Here is a 20241-nt window from a genome sequence, read left to right on the forward strand (position 1 = left end):
GATTATTCCTCCGTTTGAAAACGGCTATTTTTTCCAGTTTACTTTAAAAATCAATTGTACTTCCCCTTGGCTTATTTAAAGCAACAGCCACAGTGACTGCTATGGCTAATGACTTCATGTCATACGACTGTGGATTTTCCTGTGGAAAGAGATGGGAAGCTGGGTGGCTGGTCGCCGTGTTAGACTTTGCTTAGTGAATCTCTCCAGGTGATAACTGCAGGGGTGACTGTAGGGGCCTGGCTGGGCTTTGAAAGCAGTAGCAGCAGCAGCGGAGACGGTCCTGTGGCACCCAGCTGTTTAACTTCCACCGAGGCAGGGGGCCCGAGCTGGGACAGAAGAGGCCGGGGTGAACATCACCCTTTCTACAGTGGCTCGATGCCTTGCTTCACACTCCAGTTTTAGTGTTCATGTGATACTTGCTATTCTCTTTCTAGAACATTGCTGTTAGGAGAGGGTCCCACCCTTTGTGTTCGCTCCCTCCCTGCCCTCATCTGCTCTGTTGACAAACGTTTTCTGCCAGATGAAGTGTTTCTGCTGTGCCTGCCTCTCTGGGAGGGAACGTGGAGCAGCTCCCTGAGCAGTCAGGCTCCGTGGGGAAGTCGGGCTGATTTTAAATAGATCCCGGTTTTCCAGGCTTGGAGCTGAACGGCATGACGGGGGCGGACGTGGCCGATGTCCCACCCCCTCTGCCTCTCAAAGGCAGCGTGGCAGATTACGGGAATTTGATGGAAAACCAGGACTTGCTGGGCTCGCCAACACCTCCACCTCCCCCTCCACACCAGAGGGTAAGTCGGCAATCTGAAACACGGGCTTCCATTGCTTCACCTGCACAAAGTAGGACGAGTCCCTCATTCCAGATACTGGCAGGTTTACTTCGGGCTAGTGAGCACATGAGGAAAACCATGTATGATGGGCCCGGGTTTGATTTTGCAAAAAGGTATCAAAGCAGTAAGGACTCCAGTGGGTAAGATCTGTGGCTCGGCGTCATTATCAATAACTGCATCAAAAAGCACGTTTTGATACCATGCCTCAGAACGAGGAAGAGGATAGACATTCCAAGGTTGTCATCGGTTATCATCACCATGGAGATCATTCCACTGGAGATGCAATTCTAATGAAATTTTGATTTTTGAGAAGTAGCTTTTCTATCAAGAGGTCTGACTTTTTAAAGAGGTTAGCCAATATCGCCCTGTATGGCAGGCACCTGTTGTACACCTGCTTGGCCCTGGAGAAGCTCGTCTCCAAACATCCCTCCAGGCACCCTCACCTGGTGCTGGGAGCTCCTGGGTGGTGACAGGCACTCACCTTACAGAGACTGCAGAGGACAGCCAGGTTTGGCTCCTGGGCACAGTCATCCTCACTGTGCCCCCACCCCTGGGCACCCTCCCCAGTGCTAGTTCGGGGGTGCTGACCTGGCTTCCTCCAGCAGCACTGGCCTTTGTAAGCCTAAGCAACCTGCTGGAACCCCTCTTCAGCGTGAGTCCCTGAAGCTGGTACCCCCCAGCAGCTGTTTTAGTCATTCATCCCACCTAAAGTGCCTTTTGCCGAACAGCCCCTGGGCCTGCCTGCCCGTACAAATATTAGTCAAAGTCATAAAAAGCCATTTAAACAAGCACCTCAGTTACCAGTTGACAGTTCTAGAAACATTCTTTTGAGATCCACCCCGTTCCTCTCCTGGTTCTCAAGGATGCTGTCGGGCATCACTCATCCCTGCGGGTCCCAGCCCCATCCTCATGTCGGGCCCAGGCGTGTGTGGAGGGCAACATGAGTGGGATGGAGGCGGGCGAGTGATTGACTCAGCCGCGGCGGGAACTTCTGCTTCTAGGCTCAGCCCTCCCCAGGCCATGTTATTCACAGCCTTTGACAATTAAATCAGTGGCGTCTGAAGGGTAAAATATCCCTCTTCATATGTGGACAGCTGGCCATATTTTTTTTGCTATCCAGCCTCAGTGAAGTAATTATATGGCCGCAAAACTCCTGTAGAACATTGAAAACATGAGATTGTTGGGTGGCTCTGTTTTTTTCATAATGGTGAGACATGGGTTTTTTTTTTTATTTAATAAACAATATAAATCCCATGTGCCATTTCTTTTTCTTTTTTTTTTATGGAGACTCGTTGACGGAGTGTTCCACAAGGTCATTACATCCCTTATGAGAGGAGTGGAAGAGAGAGGGTGTTTGTGTACAGCATACGTATTTCATCATTCCCTTTGTATCAAAAAACTAAACAAGCAGTCATCTTTAATATCAAAGAGGCAGATTGCTCTTCTGAGACCCAGGTGCCATTTAAACAGGCTCCCTCTCCCTAGAGATGCCTCGATGGGGAACCGGTCCTGGAGGAGGCACCAGGTTCCCCTGTGAAGAGGGCTTTCTGGCAGGCTGGAATGGTTTGTTGCACCACAGAAATGGAAGCCTGACCTTCCCCGGCCATTTCTAACTACTTGTGAGAGCAAAAGGAGATTCGGGGGATCTAACAAGAATATTGGGTTGCTTGGAGTATTGTTTCCCTAACAGCTTCGTTAATTGGTCACATTTTCATCTCTTTATTTTATTGCAAAGGCAGGAATGTTCCCCCTAGTCTCCCTACACTAGTAAACTGAAAATTCTAAACTTAGAATTACGGCCAATTCCTCTTCTTGTTACAAATCAACTCCGGGGTAACATTTTATTGTCTCAATTTCTTGGATACACCATTGTGGGTTACTGATGCCACATACAGTTGATTAAGTAAGGGATAACATGGATTAGCTCTCTCTCAATTTATAAAGGGGGTGTGAATTCAATTAGATTAATGACCCAAGTGTCTTTGGTCTTTGTTTCTTGTTTAATTTACTTGCAGCCTGAGTGCATGCTCAGGTGACACGCTGGTGGTTAGTATGTCATCATTAGGCAGAAGCGGTTGCATTTCCTGGGGTGCCTGCCTTTGCACAGGCCCTGAGAGCTGTTCTAGGATAATGATCATCCATCTGCCATGATGGGGGTGTGATCAATATCCTCCTGTCACTCTCATTGATCAGCCTCAGGCTTGTAGGCAACTCTGTCTCTAGCTGTTGCCACTAAGCTGTCATTTCTTTCCAAATGGCTCTTCCTGTCAGTAATCTGAGCTATCATTTTGCTTAATGGTGATAAACTTTTGACATGCTCATATCTGGCACAGAGGTCATTTGCAGCACTGTGTTGGATCAGGCTGTGTTAGTGTGGTCCTTACCTGCTCCTCATTGGCCTATCAGTGTGGCTTTCACATGTAAACAAACAGTTTCATCAGACCTCAAAATAGATGTCTCTTTTAACGGTTCTAACCAACCTTAAAAAGACTTAATTGTTGTTTTACCTTCCTTAATATAAGGTCATATACTCATAGGACATCTTTATATCAGCTTTACTTTTCCACATTTATTCTCCTCTCTGTGTTAAGCATTAGGTCATTTTTGTATTTACTAGTCTGTGAATCAGGAGGAAATTTGGGCGATGAGTGAGAGACTACTGCGTCACTGTCTATCCTTGAAAACCTCTTTTCTCACATTTAGCTAAATGCAAACCCACACCGAGAGGCTGATAAAAATCCACTCTTACCCTTAAGTTAGACGATAGTGTTCTGTGATTTCGTTCTGGTTCCTCTGCCTGTGGCATGCTCCCACTTACCCTGGTCTGTTCACTTCTTCATTCATTTACTTACCTGTTCATTTCTTCATTTATCCACTGACTCGTTTATTCACTCATTCATTTATTCACTCATTCATCCATTTTTCTATTCGATCGACCCATATTTCTAGAGAGTCTCCTGCACATCAGGTGTGTGTGATGGGCATGAGGGTCCCAAAAGCAATAGGGTGCAGCTGCCCTCAGTCATAACACTCCAGCCAGGTCCATCAGCAAGGGGTTTGCTATTATCTTCACATTGGAAATTAATGTTCTTTTTTGGAATCTAAAGTAATATATGCCCATGAGCTGAAGCCAGCCAGCCGGCCACCTGTTTCTGTGAATAGTTTTCTTGGAACACAGCCACACCCCTTTCTGTACACACTGTCAATGACCGCTTTTCGGCCACACCAGCAGCATTGACTGGCTGCAACAGAGACCGTGTGGCCTGCCGAAAAGCTGGAAATATGTACTGTCTAGCCCTTTCCGGGAGAAGCTTGCTAACCTTTGCCCGAAGCTCAGAAAGCAAAAGAAGGTCTCTCATCTCACCCTGGAGAGTGCCTCTAAGGACTTAATTTCTCCCTTAGACAATAGATGGATAAGTTGGTCGATAGCATCTAGATTTAAAAAGGCCACGCAAAGGGCAGTGGTACCTCTCAGGGGCTGTGCAGACGGTGGGAGAGTGCTCAGAGGCGTCAGAAAGGCCCAGGCCCATAGCAGCCCAGTCTTGAGCCTAGTAGACCTGCCAGCCCCAAGTCGGACAGGATGGAGCCCAACTCATGTGGAGAGGATGGTTCCGGCTGAGTGGCTGTGCCAGGTCAGACCCCACCTGGAGACGGTGTCTTTTCTGTCAGGACATCAGTTATGTGACATCTTCCCCATCCTCATGTTTTTTAGCATCTGCCACCTCCACTGCCCAGCAAAACTCCGCCTCCTCCCCCTCCAAAGACAACTCGCAAGCAGACATCGGTGGACTCCGGGATCGTGCAGTGACGTCGCAAGGCTGTCTGGAAAGAGTGTGCTGCCCCTCCCCATCTCCATGCCCTCTCCTTCTGTGTCCCCTGAGTCTGCTGTTTACCTCATTGGGCCTGTGATGTTAACATTTCGTGCGATTGCTTTTCCTTCAAAGGAGTTCAGTTCTCATCATGGAGTGAGTGGCCTTTAGCGTCATGGAGCAAGGTGGGTCTGGGAGGTAGATATGGGTCCGGGATGTGCCATCGTAGTTATCAGAGTTGGGGGCCTCTGAGTGTGTCTGGCTCTGCGAGAGTCCGAGTCTTGCCCAAACATTCTTTCTTTTTGTGCCAAATGACTTGCATTTGCAAAGAGCTCAATTGCTCTGAGCTCAGCCAAGTAGGAGAGGCTAGGCCATCACTCTTGGGAAGCTGTGTAGTGATGATGTATAAGAATCCTCCTCACTGTCATGGGATGTTGTATCCAGCCCCTCCTTGTTCCAGCCGGTGGTGTGACTTCGTTGGTTGAGGTGTGTCTCCAACCTACATCAGACAATGAAGTTCAACCCCTCCAGGGAAGCTCCTGATTTCCCCTGCATAATTGAAAATAGGATATTTCTCAGCTACTGAACAGTTACTAATTTATGGGGTGGAAACAGCATTAAGAATACTGAATCAAATGGAAAAACAAATGAATACAGGAAGATAAGTGTTCGTTCTTTTCTGAAAAAGAGTATGTGTACCACAAGAGCTGGTTTTAATTGGGTGAATTGTTTTTGTCCTCATTCTGTACAGAAATTTGTATATATGATGGTTCTTAGAACTTGTTTTAATTTTTGTGGTCCTTCTGTTTATTATAATAGGCATCCACCAATGATTATCCATATGTGTTCTTAATTTTTAACTGCTGGAAGTGTTAAAACACACACACACACCCACATTTTTTTTTTCAGAACTCCAAAGTCCTGAAAATTTTGGTGGACAATGATTTTTAAAAAACTAACTTTGTATAACCTAATATTTGTATTCTCTCATCTATATTTTTTTATTCACTATAGTCATGATACTCTTCTAATAGACTCAAAAGTTAATCATTGACAACGAAAAATAAAATGTTATTTTAAAAGACTCACAGTGTCTGACAAATTATGTTTTCATCCTTGATTGTAAAATACAGACGCTGCTGTTTCTATTCTGCTTTGTTAAAGTGCTTGGTGACACACATTTATATATGCACCTCTTCCTCCAACATTGTTTTTAATCCTCTCTGTTAATTGTGTCTGATCTGGAGCCCAGATGGGAAGTGCCCGTGTCCTGTGCATGACTGCACGTCCTGTTAGACAGGAGCTAAGCAAAGCCCAGCTGAGTGCTTCCCCATCACCAAAGCCAGAGGGCTGTGGGGCTGCAGATCATGTGGGCCTCTTTTCAGCTGCTAATTTAAGAGAGGGCTTTGGTTAATGGGTGTGTGATTTAGCTGTAGAGGTCTGGACATGGAGAGCTTTCTCCAGGGCCTATCTGGCTGGATCTGGGGTGGCAAGAAACAAGGAAGGCAGGAGGTCCTCTTCTCAATGGACGGGGCTCTCACCTCTGCTCCTGCCAGACGTGTGGAAGCCATAAGGATGTGCCCCTCTGCCCGTCTCATCCGGCCTAGAAGGAGGCTGCTGTGGAGCCCAGGAAGCTGGGAGGCTCTTCCTCCTACTCAGGTGCTGCCCCCAGCGTATTCATGCTTGTAAATATCCAGTCCACCCCCGAGAAACTGTAGGCCTGTGTGAATGTGGGATTTTTTTCTTCAAGAATCTTTACTGTTTCAACTGTTGCACCAAGATAAATATTCATCTTCTGTCAAGTGTGTGAGAAACTGAATATTATCCACAACCCTAGAAATCGTCGAATGGGCACACCCATGTAGGCGACCACGGAGAGCCCAGCCTGGGGACAGGTTGTTTTTGGGCAGTCTGTGCCCCACATTGTATAAGCGGCCACCAGAAACGGAAAGAATAGGCCAGGTGCAGTGGCTCACACCTGTAATCCCAGCACTTTGGGAGGCTGAGGCGGGTGGATCACCTGAGGTCAGGAGTTCAAGACCAGCCTGGCCAACATGGTGAAACCCCATCTCTACTAAAAATACAAAAATTGGCCGGGCATGGTGGCAAGCGCCTGCAATCCGGTAGGCTGAGGCAGGAGAATTGTTTGAACCTGGGAGGCAGAGGTTGCAGTAGCTGAGATTGCACCATTGCACTCCAGCCTGGGCGACAAGAGCGAGAATCCGTCTCCGCCTCTATCTCCATCTATAAAAATAAAATAAAAGTATTTATTTTTATAAATATAATTGTATTTATAAAAAATAAAAATTATAAAATTTATAAAATGATATAAAATATAATTGTATTTATAAAAAAATAAAAACACAGAAAGAATAGTGCCTGGCCCTATGATAAATGATGGTTTTCTTGTGGAATGACGTGTCCTGCTCTTCCCCCATCTACCGGATTAATCCTCGCGCTGCACAACCCTGGCTGGAATCCCCGCCCCACAACCCCCCAAGGACCTTATATCCCTCGGGGATCTCTAGAGCTGGGAGGTTTGCAGAGAACACAGAACAGAGTTAAAGAAAAGTGAAGACAGCCAAAATGTTGCAGACATTTCCTATTTATTAATATGAATTACAAATATGCTAATATATTCACCAGTGAGTAAACTTCTCAAACGTTTCATGCAGATGCAACATTTCCTCAGCTTGTAAATCCGTGGATGGGCTGCAACACAATAATCAGAGACAAACCGGCCTCTGCGCACAGTGCCTGCTACATGCATTCCTTCTGGAATGTGGATCCAGGGGAAGGTTTGCTTCTGTGCATGCGGGGACATATCCCTTCTACACAGAAACACTATTTCTTAACCTTTTTTTTTTTTTTTTCACAATTACCTTTCAAGGAGCCTTTTTAGACATTTTTTTCCCTCCATCACTCTTATGATGAAATTTTAATAGTACAGCCATACTGTGTATCACTTACACTATATACTGCATATCTATTATGTACTTTATGTATACCTATGCTTTTTTACATTAAAAAATAAGATTTTTTGTTTGTTTGTTTCCCAAGTACTAGTATTCAGGGGGTGATACTGCCTTTTTGCAGACGCATGCTCCAAAGCAGGAATGGGGAGCTTCTTAGGCTCTACTTTTGCTCTGGTTTCCAGGATGCTCAAAGCGAAATTTTGCCCTCACACATTCAGTTAAATTTTCGTTTTATTCTCCTGCCTTCCAAAAGCTTTCTGGACTATTAAAAATCCATCTTTACTTTAACTACCTAGTTTCATATGTGCTTTCATCAAATCTTTATTCAAAGTAGTTAGTATATAAACTGTATTTTATAAATGGAAAAGTCTTTTTCTTACTTGAAAACCACCCTTGGTGCTTGAAGATTGCTTCCTAGTATTTAAATAATTTATTTTTTAATCAATTTTAAGATTATTCTTTCATGCAAAGATTTGGTCATTTAAATTCCTTACAGATTTCATTATCTTCTGCTCTGGATTCTTTTATGTTATTGGACTTTGTTTCATGTCCACAGAACTCTTTGTTAGTTTAATGGATTTTCATTTTTGCTTTTTAGTTCCATCTCTAATTACTTTTTAATATTTTACTTAACTTTTTAAAGTCTGTTTGGGACCTTCTGCCACCACACTTTTTGGCAATCTGCCTTTTCAGAATTATTTAAACATCTACTGTTTCATTGATGATGGCTCAAAAAAATAGGGAACCTGTAGGCCAATAAGCCTTTGTACCCAAACAAGCTAGAATTGTCCTGCCCTATTTGTCTCCCACACACGAGGAAACCTCTGCTCCTCCAGGTTGTACAGTGGCCTGAGTGCAGTGTCACTAGCTGGAGAGGGGAGTGAGGACTCTCTGGATGTCTGATGTGTGGCAAACCTCCTGGGTTAGTTTCAGCCCCGGACAAAAGAGTTCTGATGTGGTCTTAAGTGTCCACCTGGCTGGACGGCAGTAGCCAGTTAATCAAAGCAACTGTAAGTGTTGCTGTGAACGTATTTTGTAGATGTGGTTAACATCTATCATCAGTTGACCTTACATAAAGGAGGTGACCCTTGATAATGTGGGTCAGCCTCATCCCATGCGTTGAAGAGGCCTTAAGAACAAAAACTAGAGTTTCCTGGAGAGGAAGGAATTCTGCCTCAAGACCGCAGCATCAGCTCCTGCCTGACTTCCTAGCCTGCTGGCTTGCCCTAAAAATTTTGGACTTGCCAGCCCCTACAATGGCTGAGCCAATTCCTTAAATCTCTCTGTACACACACACACACACACACACACACACACACACACACGCTCTGACAAAGGACAGACCATAGCAAACCTCCTCTCATAAAGTGGTATTTGGCAGAAACAGGTGACTTTAGGGATACCTGGAGTAGAATCCAAGAATCTAGAGACCCCCAAGCAAGCCACTTAGCCTCTCCAGTCATGAGTGTCTCTATGGGTCACGTCATAATACCTGCTGCCACCTTGTCATGCTGTCTTGAGGCTGGAACATCCAAGATGGCGTCCTTCACGCGCCTGGCACGCTGCTTCACTGCAGCTGGCTGGGCATTCTCTCCTCTCTCTCTCTCTCCCCCCCTCCCTCTCCCCCTTCCTCCTTCCATCCCCCTTGGGTTGTCCTTCATTTTCCAGGGCTGATTCATCTGTAGGAAGCTACTTTGCATGCTCGGGGTTTCCCTGTTTAAATTCCAAACAGAATTTCCTTTTCCTGGTAAACCACTGTGAGGTTGCCACCATGACCTACCCTTCATCTCAGTTTGCCTTGGTCATGGCTCTGCGGCTTCCCCGTGTTGCAGCCTCTCATGCTGAGCTCTTGGGTGAGCCTGTCCTCATTCCCCTGGCCCTTGGCGGGTGGCTTGGGAGCTGGTCCTGAACCAGCTTCTCCAGGCTGCCCACGCAGCTCTGCTGGCCTTTCCTTTTTTGACGTGCTTCGTCTGCAACATGAGACTCCGGAATTTGCCATGCAGACTCCAGTGGCCATGCTGCCCTCCCGCCACTAGGAAGGGCTCCATGCCTTTGTCTAGCCCCAGAGCACTATCTCCTTATCTCCTTCCTGTCCTGTCACTTTGTTCAACTGTTGGCACCCGGGTTTAAGCTGTTGCTACTAACTAATGTTTCTTTTCACTTTGGGGAAGTGCTTAATTCCATCTCTTCTTTGGCTTCTAAATACCATTCTCCAATCAAACAAACCAAGGCTTCTTTAAGAAAGATCATCCTGGCTAACACGGTGAAACTCCGTCTCTATTAAAAATACAAAAAATTAGCTGGGCCTGGTGGTGAGCGCCTGTAGTCCCAGCTACTTGGGAGGCTGAGGCAGGAGAATGGCGTGAACCCGGGAGGTGGAGCTTGCAGTGAGCTGAGATCGTGCGACTGCACTACAGCCTGGGCGAAAGAGTGAGACTCCGTCTCAAAAAAAAAAAAAGAAAAGAAATATGGCTGATTCTGGTCTGGGAATACAAGACAGCCTAGAACATTTTGTACCTGAATACAAGGAAGTGTTCAAGAAATAAGGGCCACACTTCAAAAAGACATTGGGGCCCATATGAAGTGGCTTCTATGTGATGGCCCACATCTGGGACAATTTAAGCATCAAAATCAATGATGACAGTAACAAATTTTAAAGCAGTTGAATGAAGTAGGCCTTTTCTGTAAGTCCATGCTGATATAAATCAATAAATGAATAAATTGAATGTTTAATGAAGAACAGGATATCTACATAGTTTCAAAGTGTCTTCCCACAAAACACTAATTACAAAGGGAAAAACAATTTCATAGTGGAAAAGACTGGCAGATACCACCTTAATCAAGAAATAAAAGAGAACATCATCCGTATTGGGACAAATTAAAATTACATGCTCCCCCCACCACCACAGTACTGATGCTCTGAGAACACATCAGCTCTGCAATATTCCTACCAAAGATACATAATCAGAATGAAATCACAAGAAAACATCAGCCAGACTTAAATTGGGAGGCATTCTATGAAACTGACCCTTCATATATGATTCCATTTACATGAAATGTCCAGAAGAGGCAACCCCACAGAGCTAGGAAGTAGATTAGTGGTGGTCAGGTGCTGGGATGAATAACTGCTAACGGGTACAGGTTTTTTTCCTTTGGATGATCAAAATGGTCTAAAATCAGATTATGGTGATAGTGCCCAACTGTATGACAAAACTAAACACCATTGAATTGCACCCTTTAAAGGGGTGAAGTTTATGATTATTGAATTAATTATATCTTAATAAAGCTGTTATTTTTTTTAATGGCCTATAATCTTGGAAAGGGTCAAGGCCATGAATGACCTAGTCCTCACTACAGGTGACTAAGGAGACACGACAAGTAAATGCAACTTGTAATTTGGAGCTGGATGTTCTCTACATTGGACGTATTGGGACAACTGGCAAACCTTGAATGGAGTCTGAGGATTGGACGACGGAGATATCTCAGTGTTCATTTCTTTACTGTGCTGGTTGTACTCTGGCTATGTAGAAGGATGTTATCATTTAAAGAGAAGGAACACTGAGCCATTGGGGATAGTGCGGTACCAGGCAGGCAACTTAGTTCCAACTTACTCTGAGCGGGGTGGGGGAGAATGACCCATATTGTACTTGTGCAGAATGCCATTCCTTTTCCACGCTAGAAATACTTTTCTTCCCCAGGGAATAATGATATCATTTCACTTGCTTCTCTGACAAAGCCCTCAGGCCATGCCTACGTGCTGGATTTTGCAAAAACAGTTTACAGGCACAGTGCCACCCTAACAGGAGGTGGAGACTCTAGCCAGCAACCACCTCTGTGCTTCTAGAACAATCAAGGCTCCACATGGAACCCAAAGGAGGGAAAAGTGAGTCCCTATCTCAGGAGCATTGGGCAGGCCACAGTAAGGGCAGTGTTTTCTTGTCTATACTAAATGTTTACAGAGTCCCTGCCAAGCCCAGCCCGGTTCAGACTTGGTACCGAGGTGGGCAGGACAAACGTCTCCAAAGTTCCTCCGGGAGATGACAGGCAATATTCAAGGAACCAAGTAAGGCCATTCCACATGGCCATTAGAACTAGAAGGGGTGAGACAGGGTAGTCATCCGAAGGGCAGGGCTCACCTCCCCTTCCAGGGGTCCTCCCTGAGGCTGGGAGACTTCAGCAGAGACCTGTGAGCTCAGTGAGAATCCAGGGTACAGGGTGGAGAAAGAGCAGGCACACAGGCCTTGCCTGGGCTTGGACTGACCTGGGAATATCTGCAAAACAGAAGCAGGAGGTGAAGGAGGGTCGGGGGAAGAGCCAGTGGATGCCACTGCGGGCAGGGAGCTTGGCCAGGGCATGCCATGGCCTTGTCCTCTAGAAGAGCTTGAGTTTCATGACAAAGGCAGGAGGAGGAAGAGATGACCAGCCTTCCTCAGGTGAGGGCCAGGTGGGAGGGAGTGCTACCCCTGCAGTGGGCTGCAGAAAGTAGAAGGTGCAGCCATAGGATCTCCTCACCGCCCCCACTGTGTGTCCAGAATTGGTTCCTTCTGGTGGCTTCTTGGTCTTGCTCACTTCAGGAGTGAAGCCGCAGACCTTCTCAGTGAGTGTTACAGCTCTTAAATGTGGTGTATCCAGAGTTATTTGTTCCTCCCCGTGGGTTTGTGGTCTCGCTGACTTCAGGAGTGAAGCCACAAACCCTCACAGTGAGTGTTACAGCTCATAAAGGTAGCGCAGACCCAAAGAGTGAGCAGCAGCAAGATTTATTGCAAAGAGCTAAACAACAGGCTTCCACAGGGTGAAAGCTGACCTCCAGCTGCCACTGCTGGTTCGGGTGGCCAGCTTTTATTCCCTTATTTGGCCCCACCCACATCCTGCTGATTGGTCTATTTTACAGAGTGCTGATTGGTCCATTTTACAGAGCGCTGATTGTTGCGTTTTTACAGAATGCTAATTGGTGCGTTTACAATCCTTTAGCTAGACATAGAGTGCTGATTGGTGCGTTTTTACAGAGTGCTGATTGGCGCATTTACAAACCTTTAGCTAGGCACAGAGTGCTGATTGGTGTGTTTTTACAGAGTGCTGATTGGTGCATTTACAATCCTCTAGCTAGACAGAAAGGTTCTCCAAGTCCCCACTTGACCCAGGAAGTCCAGCTGGCTTTACCTCTCAACTGGACAAAGCAGGGGTCCACACATCAGTGGAAACGAAAAGCCCCCAAAGCAGCATTTGGTGTTGGGATTTTTGTCCCCACCCTGAGAGTTCCTGATGTTCTTGCTGTGGGTGAGAGGGGAGAAAGGAGCGCCCTCAGTGGGAGCCAGTGGTTTCTCCCATGGCTGCCCTACCCTGAGAGACAAGGAGGCCCATGTGTCCTCGGAGTTGGAAGCCCCATGGTGCTGGTGATGTCCCCCATCCTCCCAATAGTCACGACAGATCATATGCATAGCATAAAACTAAACACACAAATTTGTTGTCCACGGGGTTCTGAGGCAAGCTGTGCATGTGCACCTGTGGACACCTCCCCTGCACACCTCCCATGGAAGTGACCAGGAGTCCAGAAGCCACACAGAGGCTTGATCACAGCACCCTGACTCGTCAGCCTTCAGTGAAAAAGTGTGGCAATTTGGGAGGTAAAAACATGCAGTTTGGGAACGGGAATCTTTTTGAATTAGCATAAATTAGACTATTTTAAAATAAATGTTAACAGTTAATTTAGCATTATGTACACTTGCGTTGGAGAGGAGGGCACTTAATATCAAATAAGGAGCTACCTGCAAAATGCAGGGTTATTTTTAAGCTCCTACGTATTTTTGGGTTTTTTGCAGGGAACACAGATGACATCGTGGGGTTTCACTGCCTTGCTAAAGCTTTTTCACATGAAAAGCAAACTTTGGAAGGCAAAGCAATTATCATGGAAAAGCAACATCAGAATCATTCCTCAGAAATGTTTCATTTTTCAGAAATGTTAGTGAAATGAGTGTTCTTTGACAGGAAGACCATATTATTTCAGCGCTGGAGCGAGGAGGTGCTGCTGCTTTTGGTCCTATGCCTCCCGAGGAGGCTCAGTTGGCAGCCTGGAGGTGAAATGGACAGAAAGGGCCTGTGGGTCACAGCTATTTTTTTAATGCTCCTTGGATAAATGCCCCCCTCCCCAGGGGAGGACTGCCAGGGATTAGAACCAAAAACTGACAGCTAGAAACGGCGCACTTCCCAAGTACCTCGGTCCTCCTGGCTGAGAAAAGAGATTTGCATGGAATTGTGGAGACTGTGAAGTCATCCTAGGAAGGGATGACCCAGCAGAGAGCAAACATGACCTCCAGAGCCCTGCTTCCTGGCAAAGCAACCTGGAATTTTCAAAATCTGTCGTGCAGTGAAGACTCAAATGCATTAGCCACCTTAGTCCTTCCAGCTGAATTTGTCATCAGAAGTAAAAGGAAAGGAGGGATCCACAGCTGGAACAGGCTCATATTTTAGAGAAGCCAAAAATGAATTCCAGTATTTGTCTCAGGAAGGACCCTGAGAACTCACAGTGCTCAATGCCCTCAATGTTTAGAGTCTTTATTCATCATAACACTCCATGTGAACCTGGGAGGGACAAGATACAGAATGGCCACACAGTACGCCAAGTCACATAGCTGGTTTGCTATTTGATGACATTTTTAGAGCTCACTTTGGATTAGAAATGGACAGTTGAGACTTCAAACTATACTACAAGGCTACAGTAACCAAAACAGCATGGTACTGGTACCAAAACAGAGATATAGACCAATGGAACAGAACAGAGCCCTCAGAAATAATGCCACATATCTACAACCATCTGATCTTTGACAAACCTGACAAAAACAAGAAATGGGGAAAGGATTCCCTATTTAATAAATGGTGCTGGGAAAACTGGCTAGCCATATGTAGAAAGCTGAAACTGGATCCCTTCCTTACCCCTTATACAAAAATTAATTCAAGATGGATTAAAGACTTACATGTTAGACCTAAAACCATAAAAACCCTAGAAGAAAACCTAGGCAATACCATTCAGCACATAGGCATGGGCAAGGACTTCATGTCTAAAACACCAAAAGCAATGGCAACAAAAGCCAAAATTGACAAATGGGATCTAATTAAACTAAAGAGCTTCTGCACAGCAAAAGAAACCACCATCAGAGTGAACAGGCAACCTACAGAATGGGAGAAAATTTTTGCAACCTACTCATCTGACAAAGGGCTAATATCCAGAATCTACAATGAACTCAAACAAATTTACAAGAAAAAAACAAACAACCCCATCAAAAAGTGGGCAAAGGATATGAACAGACACTTCTCAAAAGAAGACATTTATGCAGCCAAAAAACACATGAAAAAATGCTCATCATCACTGGCCATCAGAGAAACGCAAATCAAAACCACAATGAGATATCATCTCACACCAGTTAGAATGGCAATCATTAAAAAGTCAGGAAACAACAGGTGCTGGAGAGGATGTGGAGAAATAGGAACACTTTTACACTGTTGGTGGGACCGTAAACTAGTTCAACCATTGTGGAAGTCAGTGTGGTGATTCCTCAAGGATCTAGAACTAGAAATACCATTTGACCCAGCCATCCCATTACTGGGTATATACCCAAAGGATTATAAATCATGCTGCTATAAAGACACATGCATACGTATGTTTATTGCGGCACTGTTCACAATAGCAAAGACTTGGAACCAACCCAAATGTCCAACAATGATAGACTGGATTAAGAAAATGTGGCACATATACACCATGGAATACTATGCATCCATAAAAAATGATGAGTTCATGTCCTTTGTAGGGACATGGATGAAGCTGGAAACCATCATTCTCAGCAAACAATCGCAAGGACAAAAAACCAAACACCGCATGTTCTCACTCATAGGTGGGAATTGAACAATGAGAACACATGGACACAGGAAGGGGAACATCACACACCGGGGACTGTTGTGGGGTGGGGGAAGTGGGGAGGGATAGCATTAGGAGATATACCTAATGCTAAATGACGAGTTAATGGGTGCAGCACACCAGCATGGCACATGTATATGTATGTAAGAAACCTGCACGTTGTGCACATGTACCCTAAAACTTAAAGTATAATAATAATAATAATAATAATAATAATAATAATAAAAAGAAACGGACAGTTGAAAGGTGGGTCTTTTATTTTTCTTAAGGCTCCAAGCCTCCTTCACTGGTGTGAAGCACAACTCATAATTGAAAATCAGCAGCAGATTGGACTACTAGGCTGCCACGTTGTTTTTCTCTCTACAAGTGTAACAAAGTAGCTGGCCAGGCTGCAGTTCTTTTTCTAACAATGGTGTAATTATGAGCCAAAGCCACAGTTACCAGAGATGATTGTTCATGCTACAGTGCCTTACCAAATTGTGTACATATTAATTACTCAAAGCTATCACCCTGCCAGTGATTGGAGTAGCCATCCTTTCACATCACCCTCCACGGATAACCATGTTGAAAGAGAGAGAGAACCAGTTCTTTCCTTCCTCACCTTTGTGAGGGAAAGGGGAACGCCCAGTTGGCCAGGGTCCAGGGGAAGACAAATAGAGTTCTTAACCCAAACAGGCTGCTTCCGAGTAATCTAAATGTAACCCAGGGCCCCACAGGAGCCAGTCTTTGAGAAAAGCGGACTCAAATGAACAACATTTGAATAGAAAAAAATAATTAAAACCAAGGGTCTTGCAGAAATCCACTGAACTTAAGGGCTGGGAAGGAGTAGCAGGTACGGTTCTTAAAAGCCCTACTAGTCAGCTTAAAAACAGGCTTTCTCCTTTGTGGTCACTATTCATCAATGCACGTGGCAGCTGGGCCTCTCACACTCTGCCCCACTCCCAGTTCCCTCCAAAGCCCTCTGGGAACACTCACCCTTCCTATTCCAGACGTTTCATTTGTTTCTACCTGCCATTCTCCCTGATTTTGAAGGTAGCTCTCCTCCTCCTTCCAGGACTCAGCTCTTTGTTCCCAGGGTCCTCCCAGCCTGCCTGAAGCCCATAGAGGGATGAGGCGACCAGAGCCCCTTCCTAGGTGAGTATGGAGACCCCAGAGGGCTGTGCCTCCAGCACCATGGTTCCTGCCACATAGATCATGCCACGTGTGGCAACAGGGAAGAAGAGACGATGCTGTTGGAGGAAGGACTCCATGTCCTTTGCTCCCTTCCTGCATCAGGGGTCCCTGCTGTCCCTGTGCCCTCCCTTCAGCTAAGCGCCCCCTTCTCCCCCTGAGCATCCGTCTCCTTCACTGGAGCGGCACTCACAGGACCCTCCGCAAATCCTCACATTCTTACTGGAGCTGGGGAAGCTGAGTGGCCACCCAGCCCGATTTCATTGTGTGCCTTTGCCCCTATTACCATATCCTCAGAAGCCGTCTGGTCCTTCCCCAGGTGAAGGGGAAGATGGGATGCAGGGAGCCTCCACCCATATACACTGGAGCTTGGGTCACCCAATGGATGACGCCAATGGATGGAGAGCGTCACCAGATGGATGACCAGGAAACCCTCCTTGTCCTTGTCCTGCCCTGGGTGAGAGCAGCAGCCACCAGTGCTCCTCCCCTCCTGTTACCAGCAATTTGCCTTATTCTTATCCTCCAGCCCTAGCAACACCCTCAGTTGGAGAGTGAGTTTGCAGGGCATATGGGCTCCGGTTCCCATTGGTTGAGAGTTGCCTGTGGGGCTGTTAAGTGCCCCAACCCTCCAGGCTGAGAGAAAGCCTGAGCAGCTTCAGAGAAGCCTTGAGGCACAAAGCTGAGGGCAAAGGGGCAGTCGGCGTGGGTCCTGTCACTTCTTCAACTGTGCTGAGGTCATAGCTGAGCCAGAGAGCACGGCACGGCATCCTGAGAGTGTCCACTGTACTTGACAAAGACGCAGGAGGCAACGTCATCAGCTGTAAGCATGGAAGGTGAAGAAGGGGAGGGTCAGCAGGGATTGTAAAGCACCTGAAAAGAAGAACAGGCATTGAGGTGGCGAGAAAGACCAGACCCCAGGGTCTGGAGTTGCTAGCAACTGAGGGAGAAGATCAGGAGGTCAGCAGAAGACAAAAAAGTAAGGGATTGCAGATGGGGGAACTGGCTGGGATGAGGCATCTGGTCCCAGATATAGCTCAGGGCCAAGTACTGGTGGTGGTGGACATCATTTCTTCATAGGAGCAGGAGGAGGATGGGGGAGGAGTGATCGGGAGGTGGCAACCAGGAGCAAAGAGGACAAGTACATGTTCAGCACCCCTAGCCCTGACCAGAAGCAAAGAGGACGAGTACCTGTTCAGCACCACCACCCCTAGCCCTGAGGTTTAGGGGATGTGAGAGGAAACGGGGTTTGTTAAAGACGGTTGCAGGGAATCAGGGTCTGCAGGAGTCAGGCGGCAAAGCAATCCAGGTTCAGATTAGGGGAGCTGTGGAGGCGGTGGGGAGGGGCTTCCAGAAGGTGGGTGCGGGTGCAGGCCCCAAGAGAGCACTGGGCTTCCAAGTCCAGAGCAGCAGTGGCAGGGCGATGTGTGTCTTTGAGAACTCCTGTTACCACAGGCCAGCTCACAGAGGGAGAGAGTGGGATTGACAATAATTGAAGAAGAGAAAAAAGGAAGAAGGGAGGTAGAGGAAAAAGGAGAGAAGAGGAGAAAGGAAAAGGAGGGAGGAAAGAAGACAGAAGAGAAGAGGAGAGGAGAAAGGACAAGAAAAAAAGAACACCTGGCCCAGCTGTGCAATGGCAGCTCTACCTAATTCACACACTCTGGGGACCTGTCATCGATTTCACCGACTCAGAGGATGCACAGCCAAAGAAAGAAAAAGAAAGGAAATCCCAGTCAGTGCCCACCGAATGCCCAGGCTTGCCTATTTCTGACAAGGCTAATTCGCACCCGTCTCTGTCACTTGTTCCCTTCCTGATAGATTTCTTTGGTGGGGACAGGAAATGCCATCTTGAGTCTGAGGAAATGAAAAACAGAAAAATCTTAAAACTTTAATCACTACCATCAGCTTCCTAGAGCCCCTTAGTCATGAGCCAAGAAAATTATAATTATAATGTTGGTGAATTATTATTGTACATAAAGTATAATAATCTGCATTATTGTTATAGCAGTAATCGTTCTACTTTTTAAAATATCTTCACCTGTATTATCTCATTGATTTTTTTTTTTTTTTTTTTTTTTTTAAGACAGAGTCTCAGTCTGTCACCTAGGCTGGAGTGCAGTGGCACGATCTTGGCTCAGTGCAACTTCTACCTCCCGGGTTCAAGCGATTCTTCTGCCTCAGCCTTCTGAGTAGCTGGGACTACAGGCACGCGCCACCACACCCAGCTAATTTTTGTATTGTTAGTAGGGACAGGGTTTCACCATACTGCCCAGGCTGGTCTCAAACTCCTGACCTTGTGATCCACCCGCCTTGGCCTCCCAAAGTGCTGGGATTACAGGCATGAGCCACCACGCCCGGCTATCTAATTGAATTTTTATAAATATCTTGCAAATAGATAAGAGGAGTAACATATTTCCTTCCCATTTCATGGAGGAGGTACTAAAACTTGAAAAGTTCGGGTCCCTGTGGCTGTGGCAAAACCAAGCCCCCAGACTTTCCAGCCAGGCCTCCCATGAGGCTTAGAACAGGTAATGTCTCATTTAATCTTCTCATCACCCCATCAGGTGGCTGCAGCCTGACATATTCATTTATTCCACATAAGTCCATTTTTCTAGGTGCTAGGATAAGGCGATGGGAAAATGCCCATCCAAAAAGCCCTTCACCTTAGGGCTTACGGAGTGGTGAGGACTCTGTCTCTGGAACCTGACAACTCAGTGTAAATCCTAGTTCTGCCACTTACCACTTGTGCAAATTATTCACCTTGAGCAAGTTAATGAACCTAAGTCTCATCGTCATTATCAAATCATGATATAAGTCATTTGAATAATAATATGAATCTATGTCCTGAAGAACGGGATTGATGTGTCAGCTGGTCATTATCCCAGCCAGTCAACATGAGCATCCCCTGGCAATTTTTATTGGTCCAGAGATGGACATGAAACCTACATGGACCCAGTCAGACTGAAGGGAGATTTTTTTTTTTTTAATCCTTGGGGAAGAGGTTCTCCTGCTCTTGATGGTTGTGAGAATGACAGCTTTTGTTCCCAGTCATGACTATGCATGGACCCTGTTGTATAGCTCTCTTGCAATCAGGAGAACCAACCTTAGCACCAGGCTGGCCCTGTGTATAGTCTCTCAGTCACATGCAGTTATACACTACCCTGAAATCTAAGTGGCTGAAAACAACACACATCACTCACTCTTGCTACCTGATCCGCTGTATTCAGCCCTCCTGGAGGAGAAAGGGGAGCTACTCGCTGCAGAAACTCAGTGGCCCAGGCAGACAGAAGCTTCATCCAACAAGGGGCTTCCACAGTCATCCCAGAGAGGGGAAAAGAACATCCTGTGAACATACCCTCACTCGTAAAGCAGCCTCCCGGAAGTGACCCATGCCATTCTGCTCACACTTCACCGGCTAACTCAAGTGGCAAGCAGGAGGGTGGTGTAATGCTAGCAGAGAGTGTAGAAATATTGGGTGAGCATGGAGTCGCAAAGCAAAGACAGCCCGTGTCCCTGATGGCACTGCTGAGCTGTCGTCCTCGATTTCCAGTTACTGT

General features: G+C 46.2%; 1 protein-coding gene across 2 annotated transcripts in view; it reads left to right on the forward strand.

The window, feature by feature from the left end:
* Nucleotides 1-5717, forward strand: part of DOCK1 (dedicator of cytokinesis 1) — a 565813-nt gene extending 560096 nt beyond the window's left edge. For both annotated transcript variants that reach the window (XM_019035115.4, XM_019035114.4), the window contains exons 51-52: nucleotides 634-785; nucleotides 4537-5717. In XM_019035115.4, the coding sequence (XP_018890660.2) occupies nucleotides 634-785; nucleotides 4537-4632 (248 nt within the window). In that variant the 3' untranslated portion in view covers nucleotides 4633-5717. The remainder of the gene's footprint in view (nucleotides 1-633; nucleotides 786-4536) is intronic.
* Nucleotides 5718-20241: the final 14524 nt, after the last annotated feature.

Source organism: Gorilla gorilla, chromosome 8, assembly GCF_029281585.2.
Source record: "Gorilla gorilla gorilla isolate KB3781 chromosome 8, NHGRI_mGorGor1-v2.1_pri, whole genome shotgun sequence".
Classification (NCBI taxonomy): Eukaryota; Metazoa; Chordata; class Mammalia; order Primates; family Hominidae; genus Gorilla; species Gorilla gorilla.